This window comes from Haliotis rubra, unplaced genomic scaffold, assembly GCF_003918875.1.
Source record: "Haliotis rubra isolate DU_JTF1 unplaced genomic scaffold, ASM391887v1 Scf336, whole genome shotgun sequence".
Taxonomy (NCBI): Eukaryota; Metazoa; Mollusca; class Gastropoda; order Lepetellida; family Haliotidae; genus Haliotis; species Haliotis rubra.
The window spans coordinates 917,564-941,283 of NW_025767009.1; the positions used below are offsets into that span (position 1 = coordinate 917,564).

Below are 23,720 nucleotides of genomic sequence, written 5' to 3' on the forward strand. Positions count from 1 at the left end.
TTGATGCTGTTGGTGGGTCCAAGCCTGCTGCCTTGTAGGCGCGAGGAGAATGACAGTCCTTATCCAAATAGATATTGTGGTCCGTGACACTTCTGTTTGATTCGTTGGCGATAAGGGGATGAATAAGCGTTTGAGAAATCTTCTCCTTGTTTTGGATCGTAAGTAAATAAACTTTGAGAGCTCTGACTGGACACAGTGATAAGTCTTGTGTATCTTGTGATCGAGAATAGAGGGTAGCGCCGGGATATGGAATAACCTGTCTGGTTGACCTGGCAGTTGATTTTTAGCGATGAAATCCCATCTTAGTCCGAGGTGCGCTGTGTTATGATTGTCATCAAACTGTATCCTCTCGTAATCTAGAGCGTGAATTTCAGACATTCTTGCTGCCGTGGCTAGAGATAGCAGAAATAGTGTTTTCTGTGAGAGAAATTCAAAAGTTGTCGATTCCAACGGTTCATAAACCTCACTAGTGAGGTGTTGTAACACTATATTCAGATCCCAAGCTCGGGCGTGGAACTTCCGCTAGTAAGGCCAGTAACTCTGGAGATCTTGTCAATTTGACACCCGTTCTCATGGTGATCACAGAACTAAGCGTGGCAAGATATGTTGATATCGTTGAACCTTTTAAATGTTTGTTTCGGCGAAGGTAACACAAATAGTCTGCCACTTGAGGCTGTGAAGCCTCTCTCGCTGTAAAACCTTTCTTTGCTGCATAATTTTCGAAACTGTGCCATTTGTCGCCGTACAAGTTACGAGTTGAGTACCGTAAGGCAAGCGTGACTGCTTTTGCCGCCCTGGCAGAATATCCTCTCTTGTTTAAACACATTTGTATACAGTCCATACGTGTAGTTGGAACACCCCCTGGGTTGAATTAACAGGTTTGAGCGCTTGGGTAGCTCTAGTGCTGGTTGACTGATTTCTTGAATTAGTATGGGAAACCACGTTCTGGCCAGCCAGTAGGGCGCGACCAAAGTGAGTTGTAGGCTCTGTGTTTGTCTGATTTTCTGTAATACTTGAGGTATTATTGCTGGCGGCGGAAACGCGTACGCATTGAGGCCTTCCCATGATAAACTTAGAGCGTCCGTTGCCCAAGCTTGAGGGTCTGGGACTGGTGACACGAATGTCGGTAGCTGATCGTTGAATCGTGTGGCGAATAGATCTATTAGCGGCGCTCCTAATTGCTTGATTATCTGTGCAAATATTTCCCTGTTGATCATCCACTCTGTCGGTGATGGTAGATGAGGCCGAGAGAGAGCGTCTGCTAGTACATTTCTGGCTCCGGGAATGTGAACTGCTCTGACATGTAGATTTAGATCTTGTATTAGATCGAACAGTTGAAAGCTTAGGTTCAAAAGGTTCAGCGATCTCGTTGAGCCTTGCTTGTTTACGTAGAACGCCACTGTCGAATTGTCTGTATGGATCATTAGGTGCGCATTTTGTAGAAATGTGCTCCAATGTAGAATGGCGTTGATTACAGCTTTCATTTCTAGAATGTTTATATGGAGTTTGCTTTCTTGCTGATTCCATAATCCTGATATCGTGTGGTTGGCGAGATGAGCTCCCCAACCTTGGAGTGACGCGTCTACATATAGATGGGTTTTGAATTCCTGCTCTGCTAAACAAATCCCTTCGCAGACATTCGATTTCTTGGTCCACCATAGTAGATGAGGTCTGAGCTGTTTCGGTAGACTGAATGGTTGTACATCGTTGAGATGTGCGTTGATGAAGACCTGTAGGGGACGTAACTGTAATCTGCCTGTGACAGTCATGTCTTGGGCTGATGTGAGAAGACCTAGTAGGCTCTGCCATTGTTGAAGTGGTAACGGAGAGAGTAGAGCTGGTGGAATGGTCTGTTGTATCTTGAGCCAACGGTCTTCTGGTACAACAAAACGGTTGCGATTTGTGATAAATCGAATACCTAGGAACTGCAGGTCTTGCGATGGTACTAGGTCCGACTTGAGTAAGTTTACTAACCATCCTAGCTGTGTTAGTAGCTTTATGATGTAATTTAACTGTAGTTTGAGATGCTGTGGATCTTGATCTACTTGTATCCCCGTCGTCGAGGTAAACGCGCTCGCGTCAAGCCCTTGACGATGTAGAAAGAGTGATAATCGGTTTTCGTTATCCTCATTGAATAGCCAGGGGCTGATGATATTCAATGGGAGTACTTTCCACTGGTAATGTAGCCCTTCTAGAGTAAACCCCGTAGGTATTTCCTGGAATCGGGATGAATAGGGATGTGCAGGTAGGCATCCTGTAGATCTATGCTGCCCATGTAGTCCATAGGAATGAATCATCTGGCGTAACTGAGGTAAATGTATCATCGCGAAACCGGTGGTTTGGCGTAGATAATTCTTGTTGAAAAAGCTCATGTTGTAGATGAGTCTGTATTTCTCCTTGGAGTTTTTCTTGGGAACTAGGAAAACTGGGGAGTAGAAACCTGGTTCGATGTTTGCTTGATCTATTACTTCTATGGCCTGTTTGGTTAGGAGTGATGAAACAGCCTCTCTTAACTTTGGTAGTTGTTGCGCTTGTAAATCGAACTTGGGGTTTGATTGTCAGCGGAGGCAGCCTGTAATGGGATCACGAAATCCGTGTTGAAGAATGTTGGAGGCGTAAAGGGTCTTGCAATATCCCCAGTTTTCCCAGTGTAGTTGGAGGCGTCCACCCACTTGTGATGGTTGTACTGGAGCGGCTGGGGTGGAAGACTCCAGTCGTTCCGAACCTGTGTTTCAGCGTTTATAGTTGCGGGAACCTCTGGGTGTCCTGCCTCTTCCTGACCCTCCTCTATAGTTGCCATATGGGCGACGAAAAGAATCTTTACCTCTAGAACTGGCTATCTTCCTGTCTCTTGCTCTTTGTAGGCCCGTGAACTTAGATCTCCCTGAGTATCTTTGTGAAGTCTGACGAATGACGCTGGCTAGTGTGTCCATTGATTTTATCATAAGGACTTCCCTGGAATCCTTAGTGACTTCCTTGGAGACTTTGTCTATTTCTCCGTTAAAGATGGATGTTGTCGACCACGGGGCTGTATAAAGTGGGGCTGTAAAGTTCTCACCCCAATTGCAGGAAGCGAGGAGGCCTTGACGACGAGCTAAGGTCAGTGCTGCTGAAACAGATGTAAGATGGTCCGTTAAGAACTGCTGATCTTTCTTTTGCATAAGTAAGGCAGAGTAAATCATTCTATCATCTTCATCCATGGTATCACGAAATCTAGTGATAAGAGTCTCATTGATCGTCCTAGATCTATTTAACCCAAAGAACATACGTCGTCATTCTATATGAGCCAACTTGCGATCATCCATCTTGTAAATCTTGTTCTTGACATCGCTGATGATCTTATAGTTCTCATCGATGTCCTGGGCTTTGTAGAAGGGGTCCATGTTATCGCGTGGAGAACTTCTTGGCATGAAAGTTTGGCAGATGTGGTGTCTGAACTTTAAGTAGCTTTCTGGAATGCTGCATCTAGATTCTGTGGCACTGTCGCGTCGAGATTCGATCGGGGGTAGTGTGATCGCATCTGCATCGTCTTCTTTCATCAAGTAAGTCTGCGCCGTATTGCCACTTTTAGATGGTGATGAGAGATCTAGGTTATTGACCATCAATACCGTATCTCTGCATCGGAGAAAATGATTCCTCCATCATCCTCAATACCATCATTATTAATGAACTGTTGATGCTCTTCGGGACTGCGTGTAGCTGTCTCGATCGGTGATGCTTGTGGCGATCTAGTTGACTTGTGCGCAGCTCTATGTGGTGACCTGAAAGGTGCTCTCGACATGGTGATGAGCGAAGCGGAGATCGTCTATAGGATGATCTTCTCGGAGACTTGTGAGGCGAGCGTTGATAGCCAGCGAAGCTCTTCTATAGTCCCTCGATGTCCTTCTAGATGATGAAGATCTGGATTCATGTGTCGCCGCGAATGCCTTCCTAGAGAAGCTTCATTTGCGTCGGTCGAGGGCGGTGATATGACCTTAGCGAAGGCTTCCGTGGCGTCTGATGGTCTGAGTCCATATCTAGGGGCGAAATCGAAGATGGTGATGATCTATCCGCCTTAGCGAAGGCGAAGGCTGTGCATCTAGGTCCGCCGTCAAGGTGGTCCGGGACTTCGCCAGCGAAGGTGACATCGTCCTGGCTGCTACGTTGGCCGGGGGGGTGCCTCTGGGGTGCTGTCACGTTGGAGCCAGCGAAGCTTCGGTCCCTGCTTCTGCAGTCTGTAGCGGTCCTCCATGATGGTCATAATTTGCGCATCATGTCCTCCGGGATGGTCTGTGGCGAAGTCGTCGAGCGCCTTCTCTCGCGGTGTTAATGGTGGGGTCCACATCAATAACGTCCGACGTCAGTGTAGAGGCATCAGGCTGCATGGTGATCTCTGCTGAAGTCACAGTCGCTGACACCGGTCGCTTCTTGTGCCGTAAGTCGGGGATGATTATCGGCTGATCATCGTAGAGGCCCAATTCTGCGGCTGGAGCGATCTCGGCTGAAAGTTCGCTGTCTTCGTAGATTTCCTTTGGAAGTCGCGCTGCCCTGGGGTCCTAAGTCTGCGTTCGCGAAGATGTTGAGACCCTCTTGGACTTGGTCTGCGATGATGGGATGTCTGGGGAGGCCGGTCGTTTCTTCGAGGTAACGGACTGCGTCCCACGTTCCTCTACCGATGGGGTCTCTAGCAGAACACCAGGCGGGAGAAGTCGATCGCTAGCAGCTGACTGGATGGAATATCTGGACTATCGGCCATGTTTTGCCCTTGTTTCGCGTGACCTATCTGCAGCGTCTTAAGGCGCCAAAGATGATATTTATTAAATGCAGAATGAGATAAATTAATGCAGTAACTGCAAGCGTGAATCAAAGCACACAGCATAGAACAACTAGGGCATATTACATGCGGATCAGAGGCAGAAAAGCGTAATCTACAAATAGTACAGATTTTCATCAGCGTAAAGCTAGCTGAACAATCCGCGAATACACTGCGTGAATAAACAGTAGAAATAACGATAAATAATCAATACAAATTAGTAAAGGATACTAGCTATACCTCTATAGTAACCTAAGAGAGGTAAAAACTAAGAAAATATCAAAGGATATGGTGTGTAAGGAGACACGAGGCGCTCTCACATCCTGCTCACTGGGCGAAGAAGGAGAGAGTGAGGCACATGGCCAGAGGGTGGAGACACCTGTTCCCGCCAAAAGGGAGGAAAGGGGAGCAACTCGTGGTGAGTACTAATTAGTGATTTTACTTTGAAGGGAGCTTCAAATAAGGAGATACAAGTGTTCTACTATGTTCGGAAGAAGAAGAAGACAAGCAAAAGAGCATGAGTCAGGATAAGGAAAAATTGTAATTTTCTTGCTTTCCTCCCTTTGGCTCCCAAATGGTCACATGATAGGCTATATTTGTCACTCTCTCCGTATGTAAGCTCGACACCCGGATTTACAGGGAAATCCAGAGTGCCATTTCTTTGTAAGTAGACTTTAAGTGCTCTGACTGGGCATAAGGATATATCCTGCGTATCCTGTGGCCCAAGGACTGTAGATAGTGCTGGGATGTGGAACTGTCTGTCAGGCTGGCTGGGCAGTTGGTTTTTGGCGATAAAATCCTGTCCCAGATGTACGATGTCACGATGTCTTGATTCAAATCGTGTTCGTTCAAAGTCTAGAGCATGTATTTCTGACATCCTTGAAGCTGTTGCTAGCGCGATCAGGAACAGCGTTTTCTGAGTTAGTAGTTCAAAGGAGGTCCGTTCTAGAGGCTCATAGGCATCACTGGTGAGATGTTGTAAAACTATGTTGAGATCCCAGGCAGGTGCCTTAAATTTCTTTTGTTGGTCTTCCAACTTGAATGAGCGTAGTAGTGCCAGAATCTCTGGTACTTTGGTCAGCTTGATACCTGTTTTCATGGTGATAACTGTACTGAAGACAGCTAAGTACGTTGAGAGTGTTGAACCTTTTAAGTGTCTCGTCTGTTGTAGATGACATAAGTATTCCGCCTCTTGAGGATGTGTTGCTTTCACTGCTGCAAAGCCTTTCCTCTTTGCATATTGTTCAAATCTCTGCCACTTGTTGTCGTACAAGTTGCGCGTTGATCTGCGTAGAGCTAGTGTTACTGCTTTCGCTGCTCTGGTCGGTGTACCCTCTAGTCTTCAGGCAAGCTTTAATACGCTCCACGCGTGTAGCTGGAACAGCTGTTTGTTGAACATTGTAGCAAACAGGTCTATTAGTGGGGATCCTAAACTCTGTCTGATGAACTGGAATGCTTCTGGATGAAACATCCATTCCGTCGGGGATGGTTGTAGTGGACGAGATAGGGCGTCTGCTATGACATTCTTTGCTCCCAGAATGTGGCATGCCTTCATGTAGATGCTGAGGTCGTCGACTATGCTGAACAGGAGAAAGCTGAGTTGTAGCAGACTTGTTGATGTTGTTGACCCTTGTTTGTTGATGTAAAACGCCACTGTGGAGTTGTCCGTGTGTACCATGAGTCGTGCGTTTTTTAGTATGCTGGACCAATGTTGTAAAGCGTTGATTACTGCTTTCATCTCCAACAGATTGATGTGTGATTTCTGATCCTGACTCGACCACTTCCCTGCTGCCCTCCTTAGTAGGGAGGCATCCACGTACAGATGAGTGTTGCAAACCGGCTCTGACAAAAAGGTCCCTCCGCAAACGTTCGACTTCCGAGTTCACCATTGGAAATATGGTTTCTATCTGTCCGGTAGTATTAACGTATCTAGGCTGTCTAGCGTTCACAAAGACTTGTAGTGGGCGCAACTGTAATCTCCCTTTGCGAGTCATGTCTTGAGCTGAGGTGAGTAGACCGAGCATGCTTTGCCTAGCACGTAGTGTCAACGGAGAGAGCAATGCTTGAGATATCATCTGTTGTATTTTGACCCAACGATCCTCTGGAACGACCATACGTGTGATGAGTCGAATTCCTAGGAATTGCAGATCTTGTTTTGGCTCCATCTCCGACTTGAGGAGATTCACTAGCCATCCTAGTTGAGTGAGCAGCCTGATGGTGAAATTTAGTTGCAGTCTGAGTTGACTGGGATCTTGAGCTTGAATCCCATCGTCCAGGAAGAAAGCACTGCGTAGACCTTGACGATGTAGATATGTGACGATGGGCTTGGTCACTCGAGTAAACAACCAGGGGGCCGACGATATTCCAAATGGTAGAACCTTCCACTGGAAGTGCTGTCCGTTGAAAAGGAAACGTAGGTATTTCCTTGAGTCTGGATGTATCGGGATGTGGAGGTACGCATCTTACAGATCTATGCTGGCGAGGTAGTCTGCTGGACAAACAGAGCTGAGGAAGATGTATCATATTGAATTTTGCTGGTCTGCGTAGATACTCCTGGTTGAACTTCCTCATGTTGTAGATGAGCCGTACTTTCTCCTTGGAATTCTTCTTTGGTACCAGGAAAATTGGGGAGTAGAACCCGGGCGTGATGAGATCTTGATCTATCTCTTCTACTGCCTCTTTGTCGAGTAGGGTCTTGATAGCATCGTCCAGTTTTCCTATCCGAAAATATAAAAGGATATGTGCCGTATAGGGACCCGGGTGCTGTCACAACCATCCTCAAGAGCGAAGAAGGAGAGAGTGACAAATATGGCCGATCATGTGACCATTTGGGCGCCAAAGGGAGGAAAGGGACGCTACTCCTGGGCGAGTGATTTTACGTTCACTTTTTTAAAGGGAACTTCAAGGGATTTCAAGTGTTCCACTATCATTGGCAAGAGGAAGCAGACAAGCATAATTAGCATGAGTCAGGATAAGGACAAATAATACCCTTTGATTTGTATCATTCAAGTGTTCATAGTTCCCCATTAGCCTGACTGAACCAACATCAACCTGCCTTTATAAATAATTTATTAATGAAATTCCCATTTACACAAAAACACCTACCCTGCACTTGCATATCACAGAATACCATGAGTGAGTGAGTGAGTTTTATGTCGCTTTAAGTAATATTCCAGCAATATCACGGCAGAGGACACCAGACATGGGCTTCACACATTGTGCCCATGTATGGAATCTAACCCAAGTTGTTGGTGTGACAAGCGAACACTTTAACCAACCACTAGGTTTCCCTACCAGCCCAAAAACATCCCCAGCACTTGTGGAAACAAAGATCCTTACAATCACAGAATCATATGATTCCAAAACCCTACCATTAATACAGAGACTGCTGCAATTCAGCAATACTTACCTTAGTAATATGAACCGGGTAGTTGTTTGGCACAAGATGTTTGCATGTTTCCCGATTTGATATGATTTTTCTGAACTCAAACAATCTGAAAAAATATTTTAAAAACTTTCATAAATTCAAGATGAACATTATTGGTTGTCAAGGTAACAACCTTTAATAACATGGCTAAATTCTTGATATCTTGAAATTAAATTTAATATCACAACATACTGGACAATACTTCTTCAACCATTGATTACCCAAGTCCATCTATCACATCAATGTCAATGTGACAGCAGTAATAAACATTGTTTTCCCCAAAACTTTAGTCATTTCACTTTAAACATTTGTCGATAATGAATAGTTTGATTTGACCTATTGTGTCTGCCTGTGCTGTCATCAATCCCTACATATGCTGTATGTAAACATGGTAAAGTATAATTTAGATAAAGAAATTCGGAGCACCTTTAGAATACAGCACCACAACTTCTCGTGAGGACGATCTCTGCCGTAGGTCACGTGTCATTAAGACAAGCAACCAGTTTGTGAGAACCCGTCGGACGCGAACCCGCGACCTTCGGATTTTTAGCTCGACAGCTAACCGACTGAGCTACGTCCACACTGTTGCACATTGTGCAAATTTATCGAGTCATTCCTGTGACGTCACGGAAATGAACGGAAAGAGTCGAATAGGTCACGGACAACTACGAATGCTACAGGTAGACTTGGTGTCTCGTGATTTTATTCTACGGACAATTGCCGAATGGATCCGATGCCAGTTGGCACACTCGTCCCATCCCTAATCTACAAATTAATGTGTGGTGTGGAATGAGCTGATATGCCTCAAACTAAAAAGGGTTCTTGACGTCAGGCGTCAGACGTAGATTTCACGGTGCATGCATGAATGACGCGCATTTATATAAATCGGTGATTTTGTGACAGAAAAGTGAGTTAGGGAACACTGTAAGGATAATGTGGATTGCACTAAGGAACGAGGGAGACATGAGCATGTGTTGTGACGGCACGAGGGTGAGTTAGCCTTCGAATCATTACTTTACAAAATTTCTGTTGCGTGTGAAAGAGGCTTGAGTGCAAATTCCAGGCAAATTTCCATTAGCCCAAAATTTCTACATTAACCCATTTCATAATGTACTTTCGATGCTTTTGGTTTCCTGTTTTTGTATGAAAAAAAAAGCATGAAAATGCAAAAAAAACCAACAACAAATGGTACTCACGTATTACACCGGACATGTACCTACTATATTGGATTAGGTCCCTAACCCTAACCCTAACCCTAACCCTAAACCCTCAGCCCTAACCCTAACCCCTTGAAATAATCCTAACAAGAAGACAAAGTCATCCATATCCCCCGCAATGGCAAAATACTCTTCATGATTATGTCTACGAGTTATGATTATGTCAAATGGTGACATATATAGAAAGGTGTGTATATAGAAAAGTGGAAGGAGAGTATTGAAAGGTTTTGAAAGTTCTGCTCCAGAAAGAAGCACTATCACCAATTTCAGTGTAAGTCAAACTTGTTGCCATGGAAATGCCAAAAATATTTTATTCAGAATTCCAAAACAACCAAAAGGCACAAGTACACCACCAGATCTATCTATGTGCCAAGTTTGGTGAAGAAATATTAAGCGGTTTTAGAGTTCTTCTCGGAAAAGAACACAACCACCAATTTCAGTCAAAGTCGAACTTCGTTGCCATGGAAACGCGTAAACATATTTTATTCAGAATTCCAAAACTACCAAAGGCACCAGTACACCACCAGATCTATCTATGTGCCAAGTTTGGTGATGAAATAGTGAAGCGGTTTTAGAGTTCTGCTCCGGAAAAGAGCACTACCACCAATTTTAGTCAAAGTCGACCTTTTTGCCACGGAAATGCCAAAAATATTTAATTTAGAATTCCAAAACTACCAAAAGGCACCAGTACACCACCAGATCCATGTATGTGCCAAGTTTGGGGAAGAAATATTGAACGGTTTTAGAGTTCTGCTCCGGAAAAGACAAATGTGCACGGACGGACGGCACTCACGCGACGCGCATGCATGCACCGCGGACGGAGTCCATTTTAATACCCCATAAAAGCGTTGCTATGGGGATAATAAATAGAATGCATTGACCGAACCACCGGACATGTACCCTCTATATTGGATTAGGTCCCCAACCCCAACCCCAACCCTAACCCCTTGAATTAGTCCTAATAAATAGAATGCATTGACCGAACCGGCACAAACACGACTGACGTGTAATGCATTATTACCGCTTCGAAAAATAAAATCCTAATAAAACACTTTTCTATGTAATGGTGCAAATTACTGAATGACAAAAATATATATGTAAATTTAAAAAATTACAAAATACAAAAAACATAACACCTCAGCAGCCCGTAATACAAATTAATATGAGCCTATTAGTGAAAAAAAGAAAAATATTTCAAACTGGTGCTTGCAAAATATTGCCGTCCGGCTGGTATACAACTACTGGAAACTCTCAACATCATTGGGCTTATGCAATGACATTAGGTTTTTGTTTGTTTAACTTTAAAATCACACTGTTTTTAATCAATATTGTGATCTACACATTGTACCTACAGTACCAGCAATGCTGCCATTACACAACAAACGAACACTTGCCAGTCAACATGGTCAACACCAAAGGGTGGGAGGCACACTTGAGCCTTGGTCAGGCAAGAGGGATTTAGTGCATCTTCTAATACACACAAACCTTTTGAGATTTTCCGGTTTTCCCCATCCTTTTGTGAAGAACTTGGTGAGGAGGAGACGTCGATACATATAATCAAACTTGCTCATGACTGTTCCTGTTTTCTCTTCTTGATGTCAGTGAAGGAAGGGTACTCAGACTGACACCAGGAGGCATGGATTACACCTGAAAGGCACATTCCTTCTTAAACTGTCAAAAATATTTGTTGGCAAATGCAAAATCTGTTGCCTAATGCTAAATGAAAAATAAAAACTGTGGCTGACTGCCAGATCGTAATCGTGTAAATTGTGGACAATACCTGAGAATAATTGCACAGTGAAACATACGGGAAAGTACACCATATACAATTTACATTGGGTAACACTAACAGTTCAACCTGTAACCCCGCTTGAAATGGTAGGGTTAGGTTCTGACATCCGAATCTTTTTAGAAATCGGGAGGAAATCTTTCCTTTAGCTGACACATACATATAATGAAAAAGGGTGAAAATATTACCTGTTTCTAATAAAAGGTAAACGGAGGTCATGACCGATATATCACTGGGACAGTCCAAACTGCATGAACTGATGTCAGCTGACAACATGATAGATCCAAACAGTCGTCAAGCATTTCATGAATTTAAGACCCACGAACCATATGCGTGTTCTTTGTAAGTGCATGTGTATTATGAATAATGCAAAACGTAAAACGAGTACCTACCGCAAGTGTTATGTCATAAATTCCCACGATCTTCGCCGACCACCATTTTGAAAAGATAAGCGGACGTCTCGTTATTTCACGTCAGTTGTTACTTTATTTGAACTGTCCTGGATACATGCAACTATGCATAACATAATCCAATGTGTTACATGATCAGTAGACATGTTGTAAAAATATCATTTTGGTAACATAAGCACGCTAATAGATATAAACTGAGAAAATGGTCAGAAAGTCATTAACCGGAAGTGAGGGTCACATGATCTCAAACGAGAACTGAAGTAAACAGACGTTGCACATGGTTATTGTCGGCTGCTACTAGAAGAGTCCGTTCACGATGTTACAACCGATTATGCACGTTTTGAACGTTCAAAGGATTATTCTCGCATCAGGATCCCCTCGGAGGAAGCAGATCTTACAAAATATTGTAAAATAATGTCATGTCAATTAACCGTACTCTCTTGATCAATGCTAGAGCCGTTTTTGTCAATGTTGCGGAGAATGATGAAATGAAATATATGGATGAATGAATATATCTTGATTTTTCGTGTTAAATCTTTGCTGCTGAGCTGTATTTGGGAGATGACAGATAATATTGATTGTTATTATATATATTATACAAGCTTATTTAACATATACCCTGGATAGTCTTGTCAATAAATGGAAGATACTTGTTACTTGACAATTCTATAATGAAAGTCAAAACAATACAGTGAAGAAGTTGAAACCTTTATTGTCGGTATAAGTTGCAATTTTGACTGCCTTAAGAGATATTTTACACCTTTTCTCATTTAGGGGTTACAATTTGAAGCCGTGCCTTCAACATTTGAAGAGGATCTGGATAAAAGTTTGTTTCCACACCCAAGTGATTATGTCAAAGAGAATGCAAGAATTAAAGCACTGGACGTTGCAAACAGGTTGGCTGGTGATAAGGTGATGATTTAGAATAAGCAGCTGATTCCTAATAGTATTGGCAAACAAGTTAAGAGCTTGCTGAAATTTCTCAGGTACGCAAATATGTTCTTATTCATATTCATTTTCCATCAATTGAAAGTGAATGAGTTTGGTTTACGCCACATTTAGCAATATTCTAGCCATAACAAAGAAGTGTAAGGTGGGGACACCAGAAATTGGGCTTCACACATTTTACCCATGTGGGAATTCAACCCAGGTCTTTGGTGATTAAAGCTAACCTGATTCCACTTTGGCAAACAAGTTAAGAGGCTACCTGCAAATATGTTCTTATTCATATTCAATTGAAAGTGAGTTGGTTGGTTGGTTTAAGCCAAGTGGTTAAAGTGTTCACACATCATGCTGAAGGCCAAGGTACAATTCGTCACAGTACCCCAGTATTGCTAAGGTGACATGAAGCCAAACTCATTCAATGAAGTGAATATGAAAGTCAATGATAGAAAATAGTCTCCTGGGCATGGCATGGAGACTTAATTAAACAATGTGAGGATTTTCATCTTGTAACAAATGAAAAACACCAGCTTCTAGAATTTCATAAATCCAACCAATCAGCTTGTTTTAATGTGTGTGAGTTCTGTAATTGAGTAAGAACAACTGTACAGATAGGCATACAACTAACATATGCTTCTCAGATAATGACTTACATGAATCATACAGCCACTCACTCACTACCACTAGTACCAGAAGGAAATATATGTTTAAGCATAATGTGCCAGGATTAGGTTCTGTTAACCCTTTCCATTTTAGGTCTGGAAATTGTTAATATTTTTGTCTGTGTGGAAGAGTAGATCTGTAATATCCCATATAGCTGGAATATTGGTGAGTGCAGCATTAAACAAGGACCATATGTCTAAACTAAATTCCTCCATCACCTGTCAAAACATTTTGCTAACATGCATTCCACTATGTAACTGTCTGTTTTCAGTCAGGTAACTGAATGAGACCGTGTTTAACTGTCATAAGGCAAATGAGCCCAACTTTGTGTGCACAAGACAATTGCATAGCATTATATTGAGCAGATATCACAAATCTGGAGCATGTGATGCACTATTTGTGAAGCTACAAATACATGTATTGATATTTGTGTGATCAAAACTGAGCACTCATCTGTCTTGGTACACACTGATTTCCCTCTTCTTAACCGGAGCCCCTTTCCAGAAAACGACCTTAGTGCTAAGGGGGCGGTGGGGTAGCCTAGTGGTTAAAGCGTTGGCTCGTCACGTCGAAAACCCGGGTTCGAATCCCCACATGGGTACAATGTGTGAAGCCCATTTCTGGTGTCCCCCACCGTGATGTTGCTGGAACATAAAACCAAATTTAGTCAGCCAGTCTTAGTGCTAATGTAGCCATATCTCCCATACTTTAACACTGTCTTAGGGTAGTCTTAGTGTATGTTCACTTTGTAGAACGGAGCACTTGCGCTTTCTGAATTCAATGGTTAAAACAGTGACTGTATGCACACCATAAAGTGACAGTGATGGGGTGATGTATACCTACCCATCAAATACTGAAAATTGTGAATGCTTTGTTCAGAAATAAAATAACACTATCTATGAATTGAATTTAGGTGTAGTTAGTGTTAAATTTCTCAGCAACAATTGGACACATACGAAAAACATTTTCAAGTTGATTCCTAATGTGGTCATCAATTCCTACGCTATTTTCATTCCCACCAGTGTGTCCATCTGACCTCCACTGTGTTTGCCATGTAATGCAAATGGCTGTTGTCAGTTTGTTATTAAGTTCTGTGTTCTCCACCTACAGATTGTTCCAGACCTGGTGATTGGAGCTGACACTGTTGTTTCCATGGACAACACAATTTATGAGAAGCCTAAAAGTCGTGATGATGCTTTCAAGATGATAACAAGGTAATGTGTGGAAATTTTCAATCCTAATCTATCTGGAATGGCAAGCAATGAAAATGACATACGAATAATCAGGTCAAGAGATACAGTTTGACAAAGTCTATGTTTTGTCTGATAGCTTCAAAATCTGGTGGGGTAGCCCAATGGTTTAAGTGTCCGCTTGTCAAGCTGACGACCTGGGTTTGATTCCCCACATGAGTACAGTGTGTAAAGCCCATTTCTGATGTTCCCTGACATGATATTGTGTAAAACCATACTCACTTAAAATCTGGTCTTTTTTCAAATTGTGTAAAATATTTATGTGTCTGAAAGATAATCATACTAAAGTCTATGTTTGGTACCTTGTTACAGCCTCAGTGGGCGACCTCACACTGTCTACTCTGGAATTGCTCTTGTGTCGCCTTCACAGTCTTCAGGTAAGTTGATTTATCAATACTGTTGTGATCTCATCGTAGAAGGTATGAAAATATGTGTGAGGGATTGCTGAATAATCCTATTAATGATGGACTGAATTGTTAGCAATGGTCGCTAACTGTTTTTCAACAAAATCCCTCCAAGGTCCATACACTTGTTTCCAAATGATGCAGGAGTGGATTCCACCATCTAGAGTGAGTGAGTTTAGTTTTATGCTGCACTCTGCAATATTCCAGCTGTATGGTGGCGGTCTGTATATAATCAAGTCAGGAGCAGACAATCCAGTGATGAGCATTGATCTATGCAAGTGCGATACAATGACATGTGTCGACACCAAGTCAGCGAGTCTAACCACCCAATTCCATTAGTCGCCACTTACGACAAGCATGGATTACTGAAGATCAATTCTAACCCGGATCTTTACAGGTTTCCACTGTCTTGAGGGATGAAAGTCATCCACAGCAGAAACGAAGAATACACAGAATATGGTCAAATGTTATATGGTCAAATATGGTCAAATTTGAGTACATTATCACGGTGAGCATGAAAGTCCGGATGCAGTTTACTGAGAAAGTATAGTCACGAATATAACATTTGTTAGAGCAGTAATGTCATCTTCAGACCTCCGACAAGAAGAGGTATAAATCTGACAGTGCAGAATGTAGTGAATATTTGCACTGAATATACACTGAGTTCAAAGCCAAACTCATGCATTGTAGTCATGGCGATAACAGACTTGTACACAGGTCATTGTACTGGTGGAATGACAGCTTGAGGGAGTTTCTGATAGTGTTTGGTGTTGATATTCTAACACAGTTGCTGAAACAGTTTTGCATAATTTTGGTCATTAATGGCCTGGGCCTACTTTCACAAAGCACTAAGGTGATCGTAAGTCACTATATTAGTGCAATGTCAAAGAATGGGAGTTAAGGTTAACCTCAGAAAAGGTTGCTTCGTGAAAGGAGCCCTGTTCTTTTGTGAGGTAGTCCACCAGTCATATTTTATGATATTTGACTGATTGATATGGGAATGGCAGTGTCATTTAATGAGCAGTAAGTATTTTAATATTGATATTCATGTATCATTGCAGAAAATATTGTGTATTGTATTAGTTGTGCGGAGTTGCATCCCTTTGTCCAGGTGTTTTGCTTCTATCTTGAGATTGTCCACATTTGTCAAGCTGCTTGATGGCAGCTGTCAGATAATGTTTGCTTCATGAGAGGTGATGAAATATGTCAAAGTTTTTATCAGGACACAATAAATTTTCTGTCCCTGAGAAACTGAGCATATTTAAGAACTCATCAGGTGTTTAGATTTAGAGCCTTTTTGAATACCTCAAGTGCATGGCACCCAAAACAGTTTGAAATGGGACTTCTTCAAAATACCAGAAAGAGCTATTGCCATGGAAGTTTTATCACTCATAGTGGTCTGGTACATTTGTCAAGCTGAGACTGATGTGATGTAAAGTTTTGTTCTCTTGAGACGAAAAGCTGAAGAGTGTTCTTTGTTTTGTTGCAGTAATTACAAGTGGTGAGTTAACGAAGGATGGCAAGTTCAGACTGACCCTGTTCCATGAAGGCACCGATGTGATGATGACTGACATGAGTGAAGAGGTTGTCAGGATGTACATTGAGACCGGAGAACCAATGTGAGTTCACAGCACAGCAAAATAAATACCGAATTGTGGGTGTTACTATTGTGGAAATTGACAGTTTTCCAGCCCAAAGTTGGAGCAGTTAATTTGTACATGTAGTTTTCAAGAATATTTGAAACCCTTATTTTGGACTCTTATCATGTGGACCCACATAATACAGTAGTGAACAAGATCAACTTTAACTTGTATTTATCTAGCTGGTCAGAGTATTGTTAAACCCCTTTTGTTTTGTTTTCATTTTAATCAAATGTAAGACTGAGGAATGGTGTCTCAAACATTGTTGATAGCTCATAACTTTTGTTGCTTTTAGCAGTTTTGTTGTTAGATTTAACCAGAAATTTGGAAGATTGAATAAAGGTCTGATCATATCACAAAATAGACATGTAAGCCCTGATGTGCAATGGTTTCTATCCCATGAGTCATCTGCTGTTAGAGTCTGCATGTATAACTACATGTATGCCAATCTGTGATCAAATGTCTGCGACACAGGTGGACTGGTCTTATATGTATTTTTGGTTTCATCTATAGATTATCATCCTTTAGTACTACAGGTTCCTGGGTTTGTATGGAATATTTTCCCTGTCAGCAAATTCTGTCTGTCAGCATCAAATTGTCAACATCAAACTGATAGTGTGTTTTACTGAAGCCTAGGACCTGTAATTTCAACCACAGTAAGCTGGCATGCCATGAAGTCACTGAAATAATGAAGCATACAACTTTATGGATAACAACTTCTTGTTTATTGCATAGAGTGACATTTCGGTGAAGATTCTTATCGATAAAGTCGTATGCTTCATTATTGACTCACCAACTTCTAGAATTCCAATGAAACAATGACTGAAAACATCTCAAAGGGTTGTGAACCACATGTCATTCCCTTCCCATATTTTGTATTTGCAGGGACAAGGCTGGAGGGTACGGAATCCAGGCTATTGGTGGAACACTGGTGGAGGGCATCAGAGGAGACTACTTTAATGTCATGGGCTTCCCACTACACAGATTCTCTCGAACTCTAGCAAATCTTTATCAGTCTCAACCCTCACAGACTTGACACTGGTAGATTACGGGTGTTGGCGATCATGTAACAGAAGGATTTCATGGAACACATTTCATATACACTGTTAGGGATGAAATTACACATATTGACATCGTTCTGCTCTTGCTGCTCATGCACACGTGTTCATCAAGGACTTTGGGGGATAAAAATCTGCATTTCTTAACTCCAAACTTGAAAAGTTTGAACCACATGTTGGGATCTGATTATTTAAAATTGCATATCAATGAATGTGTTAAAGTATAGCCAAGAAGGCTTGTGAATTTGAAAACTATGCATCATTGTATTGGAGATATGCCGTATTTAATGAACAAATGTTCAAAGTTTGCTTGTAACTTAGCACACACGCACTCATATTTGCTTCTGAATCAGTCAGTGTTATACATACATGTTGTTTTAGCAGAGAGGCTTCACTTGATTTACAAAAGTGCAAGACTCTAATGAATTGGTATGATTTTACACTTTGTAAATCTGTGCATGTCATTACTGATTAAATATTGGTATTACTTTCTGTACCAGTAAATAAAGTATTTTTCAAACCCCAATCTTGTTTCTATGTACATGGTATATACAGATGTACCAGTAAGCAAATTTGTGATGCTGGAAATGATTCCACGATAAGCTGGAATAAGATTTAGACAGGAAGATAATGGTAGTGTATGTACTTTAATAAAAACATACTTTTACAATTTGACACAGCTTGAGTGTGATTTTACTTCCAATTTTTGAGTACTGTTATCTATGATGTAGGTCCCAGGGTAGTACTCTTTATGGATAGACGTCATCTCACTGCCCAGGGGCAGTGGGGTAGCCTAGTGGTAGCCTTGCTTGTCACCGAAGACCCAGGTTTGATTCTCCAAATGGGTACAGTGTGTGAAGCCCATTTCTGGTGTCCCTGGCCATCATATTGCTGGAATATTGCTAAGAGCGGCGTAAAACTAAACTCACTGCCCAGGTGGATTCACAACCTGAGCTATGAGACTCAACCACCGTCCATTCTATTGACCACACAACCTACTGGGCCACGTCGGTGCCCCAGGTGTTGGCAGTATGGAACAACGGAGCTCTGTGAACCTCCGCCTGCAGACTGTGTCCATGCTAGTGGTCTTGACATCCATGACTGTGATCATTGCAGTGAGCGACAGTTCAGTGATGTAGTGGATCCAGTTTCGGACTGAATAGATTACCAGTGCTGCAAGCTTGTAGTAAGAACCAACTTAGTGAGTTTAGGATGGGTACAGTGTGTGGCTTGGCTGTATATGTGTCATGCATTTGACGAAATCAATATGTGTGAGTGAGTAGTGTGATACATGTATAATGACATGTAAAACTCATGTCCAACTTTCAGTTCAGAATGAGCTTTGAGGGGTGCTGAGTGAGAGTGAGTTCAGCTTTATGCTGCTTTTAGCAATATTCCAGCAATATCATGGTAGGGGACACCAGAAATTGGCCTCACACATTGTTCCCTTGTTGGGAATCGATCCCGGATCTTCGACATAAGCAAATGCTTTTGAGGGGTGTTGAGTGAGCCTTGCAACATCAGTAGTTATATACTGGAATAGTTAGGGATATATGTAATTTTTGAATTTATGAATAATGATCTATTTATTCATTGACGCACTGATAAAATATCGATCATAAAAATACCAATATCCCTAACTTATTTTGTCCAGTATATTACAGTCCAAGCCAGGATTCAAACCCACAGAGTGAGGCACCTTATCGCCAGCACAAAGTCAGTGTTCAGACATACTAATCCACCTCAGTGACGACCAACTTGTTCTTGAAGTTTGAATCAGATTTTCATTAAATCCTCTGCAGTTGCCTGTTCCAGCTTGTCCTGTAATAACATGTGATGGTCATGGATGTGGTCAACCACATCTGATCTGGCCATGATGGTCTCCCATGACATTGCCAGACACAAATCCAAAATGTTGGTTAGGTCTATTACTTCTTTTGATCATGATGAGAAATGTTTTGAACTGAAACAACTGGCAATCTTGTATGGCATTTGAAAATTATTCCCTTCAGAATGTATATAGAGCCAAAGAGGTTGAAATTTTGTGTCAAATAAATGTACTAAACTGCATATGGCAACAATCTTATAGTCCATAGCTTCTGAAATCCCTTTTCCAAATCTCTATTTTGTGGTTTGATGCAGAAAACATTTAGATAGCACTAACGACGAGCACAGCTATTTGTTATGTGGCTTTTAACATTTGTTTGCCACATTTCCAAGTAAATTTAGGTGCTGTAGCACTATGTGTTAATATTTCATCATGAGAGCAGATATTGGTTTAGTGAGAACTGATAGCTTAAATGTAAATGCGTTCTTCCTGTGTTGAAGCAAATAACTTGGAACTTGAGACATTTACTGATCAAATGAGGTGATCTATATGTCTTGTGTACATGTGCAGGAACTACATGCCTTGTGGTAACTAAGCATGATATCAAACGCCCAGTCCCTAATTGTGTATGAAGCCTGTGAAGATCCTGGTTAGAATTGATCTTCAGTAACCCGCTTGTCGTAAGAGGTGACTAACGGGATCGGGTGGTCAGGCTCGCTGACTTGGTTGACACCTCATCTATCCCAACTGCCTAGATCAATGCTCATGATGTTGATCACTGGATTTTCTGGTCCAGACTCGATTATTTACAGACTGCCACCATATTGCTGAAATATTGCAAAGTGTGGTGTTAAACAAAAAATCCAACAATCAATCATAGGGTATCAGGTAATCTTGACAAAGAAAACCTGCTGCATGCATGCTTTAAGTGAAAGAAGCAATTCCTTCTTTTCAAGTTATTGCAATAGTTCAAAATATAATAACACATCTCTGAAGCAACAAAATACTTTATTGAATACCATTCAGTTACACTCTTAACAAACGTAGGATAATGACGACAATAGTAATGCTTTGTTATGATATGAAGTCTCATCGCATGAGATCCATGGGCGTAACACACACTTAACCCCTGCAGTGCTAACACACCTTCCAATTGCATTCTCCAGTTGTGTACCAAATGAAACTGGACACATCAAGTTTGAAATTAATATTTCTGTTAAAGAGATGTTCCCAAACCCCGTTACCATTTAATTTGAAATTAGGGTTGTAAATGGAAGGTTCTGTGTTAAAAGTACAAAGGTTAATTTTCAAGGTGAAGTTTTACTAAGTGGGGAAAAATAAAGTAACTACTACCTCGGCATGTTAAACCTTTATTTATGAAATGACAAAACACAAACTGGTAAAAATAATGCATATCAATGATCGGTATTACAGCCGGCAATGGCCACGCCCACACATGCTTGTACATGGGGTTACTGACTTTAGCATACAACAAATTGGCTGACATCGCCATGCCGATACAATACCAAATGGTCATAGCCATTTGACAGCAGTACAATATTAATTTCAAAATCTAACCTAATTAACATATGAATAAATTCGCCAAAAATCAAACATTAAAGTCAATTTGCACAGATTTTTGTATTAGATTAAGCACCTGTTTTATAACAATAAACAACTCCTGATGATAATCTTCTGGAGTGGTTAAGGCTTCAGGCTGCAATAATACCACAGATAATTTCTAACATTTACCAATTTCCTCTTGGCTCCAAATGAAACAAAAACTCAGTCCACTTACAACAATATATTGTATAGTGGAAAAAAATTTGTTAATTACTGACGTTTTTCGGGTTGAAACTTGAGAAAATTGCAAAATGGTGGAAATAGTTCTGTCATGTGTTCACCTTTGTGTTGGCTAATAGACAAATGCTAGAGAACAAATGGAAGCGGGTTACCATGGTAACACAATGTCTGAAAATGGCCATGATGTGGAATAATGGTGGTTTTTCTGCAACTGTGACCTTAAGACGTAAAGCTGTGAAAATGATTTTTAAAAGAGATCTTCATCTCAAAATGTTGCAAATCACAATATATGCTTTGAAAAACGCAAAGTTAAAACTATTTACACAGTTGAAGTGTTCATGTAAATTTGAAAGAAATTTATATTTTTTTGATGCAAAGTTTACGCAAAATAGTTCCATATTCCTCTGCAGTAACCACTTCTTTTGTCATGGCAACTTACAACTCTAGGAAGTGAATTTGGCAGGAGTTGGCTACCAGTGGTGGGACTGTAGCAGTTTGTTCATAGCCTACACGGGTGTTGTGGAATGTGATCGCAAGAGTCACCTGAAATGGCCGACAGTAAACTGGTCCAAACAATGGAAAACTTTCACAGTGTATTATGCTGAAAACTTGGAAAACAGTCATCTTTCTGGCTAAATGGCACAACATGGATACTGGCATACTATGGTGGGAATAACTTAAGTAAATTACTTGGAATAATATGTATACATTGCTTCAAACAGAAGCAGGGACAAAAAAGACATTTTGAATACAGAGAAAAGACAAGGTGGCTGCCATGTGGTGTGTTGACACTTTGATGATGTTGGCACTCTCGTAATATGCCTGCTCTTATCTTAAGAGGCAGGTGAGCAGTTGCCATGGAAACACGTCTGAGAGAAGAACCATTCGTGGGACTTTGGCTGGTCTAGACCGATGGGCAGGCAAGAGGCATAATTAGTATTGAGATTGGGTCCGACATGATGCAAATACATCGTTAGTCACAGTATCAGTTATAGAGTTCTACTTCACTAACCTTGACCTTTGTCCTCAACATGAGGAAGCACCCAATAAGAAGGCACAATGCTGTTGACCTGATCACATGTCACAGGCATGGCAGCCATCTTGAAAATGCTGACATGAGAGTTTTTGTATTCAAAATGAAACTGAAGATTTACCCCCCTGGTTAAAGCTTGTGACCTTAAAGAGGGTAAATTTTCATCAATAAACTGAGTATCACTAATATTGAGGATGTAGAGTGCCATATAACGAGAAAGACATACCATCTACAGAAGCGATATACATGTAGAAAACGACAAAAATTAACATAAATTATAGAATTTGTTAACTTCAAAAAAAACATGGTAGAAATCCAGTGCAGTTATGTTTAGACCTGTCACAAAATCAGGTCTGTGTCCCCATTGTTGTTGAAGTACTTGAGTATTAGTAAAAATATTTTCAAAGCATAACAAGAACAAGATATGGGAAGATCCTTCTTCATACATTACTGTAAGTTTGAATCTACACAAACCCTGCTACATACAGTTGATGAGAGAATTAGCTCTCGTGTGTCAAGTTAATTACAATGGCAAGAAGTAGGAGACAAAGCATCACAGGAAGGAACAGATCTTGTTTAACAGCAGTAACGGAAATGCAAAAATGGAATGGTTTGTCAAAAGAGGGACTAAGCATCCCTCTTAGTATTCTCACCATGGAACAGAAATGTGTTTACTAAATGACAAGCTCTTAGGAAGAACGTGTTTAAGTTCCAGGTACAAGAGAGTTATATTTTGACTTAATGATAATATGTATTATCAAACAACTAAAAATATGTAAGGAAGCATGAAATAACAATGATCAGAAACATATGAACTAAAGCTAGAGGAGGTAATACAGTGGTGTTGTAGTGAAACAATTAAGAAAATGCGTGTTACCCTGGGTGACTTCAGTTATTGCACGGGGGTTGAGCAAGAACTAAACAAACAACAATCAATAGAACCTACAATCAAGGCCTATTGCAAGCTTATCCTTCCTTAATTCATTGACTAGATTTTAAACCTGTATAGTTTACAAATTTAACAATCAACTGGCGAAGTTTTGATTTGCTTTGCTAGAAAATGCAGACAGAGGATATTGATTCAAACATGTTTGGTTTTCTACTCCTCATCTTGTGATGAAGGCTGAGATTACAGCTGGTAGAAGTCACAAATGATGTCTTCCTAACAACTGTCGATTACCCCTCCCCAACAACTGCACTGGACTTCCGTACCACTAAATCGAGAACAGGGAATACTGCACTAAGGATATTGAAAACACTATGGCCACCACATTGGGAATATGTGTAACTAACTTTATATAAACTATAGCTGACAAAAACATACCAATAATTTTAACTTATTTACAGGTAAAAGACAACAAAACACACACACACTAATTCTAATAACAAAATATGAAAAATTCAAACTTTTGAAGGTTACAAGTAAAAACTCAACGTCAAGGCCTGCAGCTAAGATCAACTTAT

General features: G+C 41.0%; 2 protein-coding genes across 2 annotated transcripts in view; one reads left to right on the top strand and one right to left on the bottom strand.

The window, feature by feature from the left end:
- LOC124284386 (B-box type zinc finger protein ncl-1-like) overlaps positions 1–23,720 on the bottom strand; it is a 76,693-nt gene that overhangs the window by 19,169 nt on the left and 33,804 nt on the right. The window contains exons 3-4 of the mRNA XM_046720473.1: positions 10,922–11,032; positions 8,202–8,286 (exon numbers count right to left, since the gene is read on the bottom strand). Of these exons, the coding sequence (XP_046576429.1) occupies positions 8,202–8,286; positions 10,922–11,032 (196 nt within the window). The remainder of the gene's footprint in view (positions 1–8,201; positions 8,287–10,921; positions 11,033–23,720) is intronic.
- Positions 11,875–18,107, top strand: LOC124284409 (probable bifunctional dTTP/UTP pyrophosphatase/methyltransferase protein). Its single transcript, XM_046720497.1, has 6 exons — positions 11,875–12,041; positions 12,410–12,547; positions 14,351–14,454; positions 14,803–14,867; positions 16,384–16,513; positions 17,420–18,107. The coding sequence occupies exons 1-6, from the start codon at positions 11,952–11,954 to the stop codon at positions 17,568–17,570; spliced, it is 678 nt and encodes a 225-aa protein (XP_046576453.1). The 5' UTR covers positions 11,875–11,951; the 3' UTR covers positions 17,571–18,107.

Coding starts and splice junctions, on each gene's coding strand:
- LOC124284409 (XM_046720497.1), top strand. CDS start 11,952: ATGTTACAACCGATTATGCACGTTTTGAACGTTCAAAGGATTATTCTC. Junction 14,455..14,802: donor GCTTTCAAGATGATAACAAG/GTAATGTGTGGA, acceptor ACCTTGTTACAG/CCTCAGTGGGCGACCTCACA. Junction 14,868..16,383: donor GTCGCCTTCACAGTCTTCAG/GTAAGTTGATTT, acceptor GTTTTGTTGCAG/TAATTACAAGTGGTGAGTTA.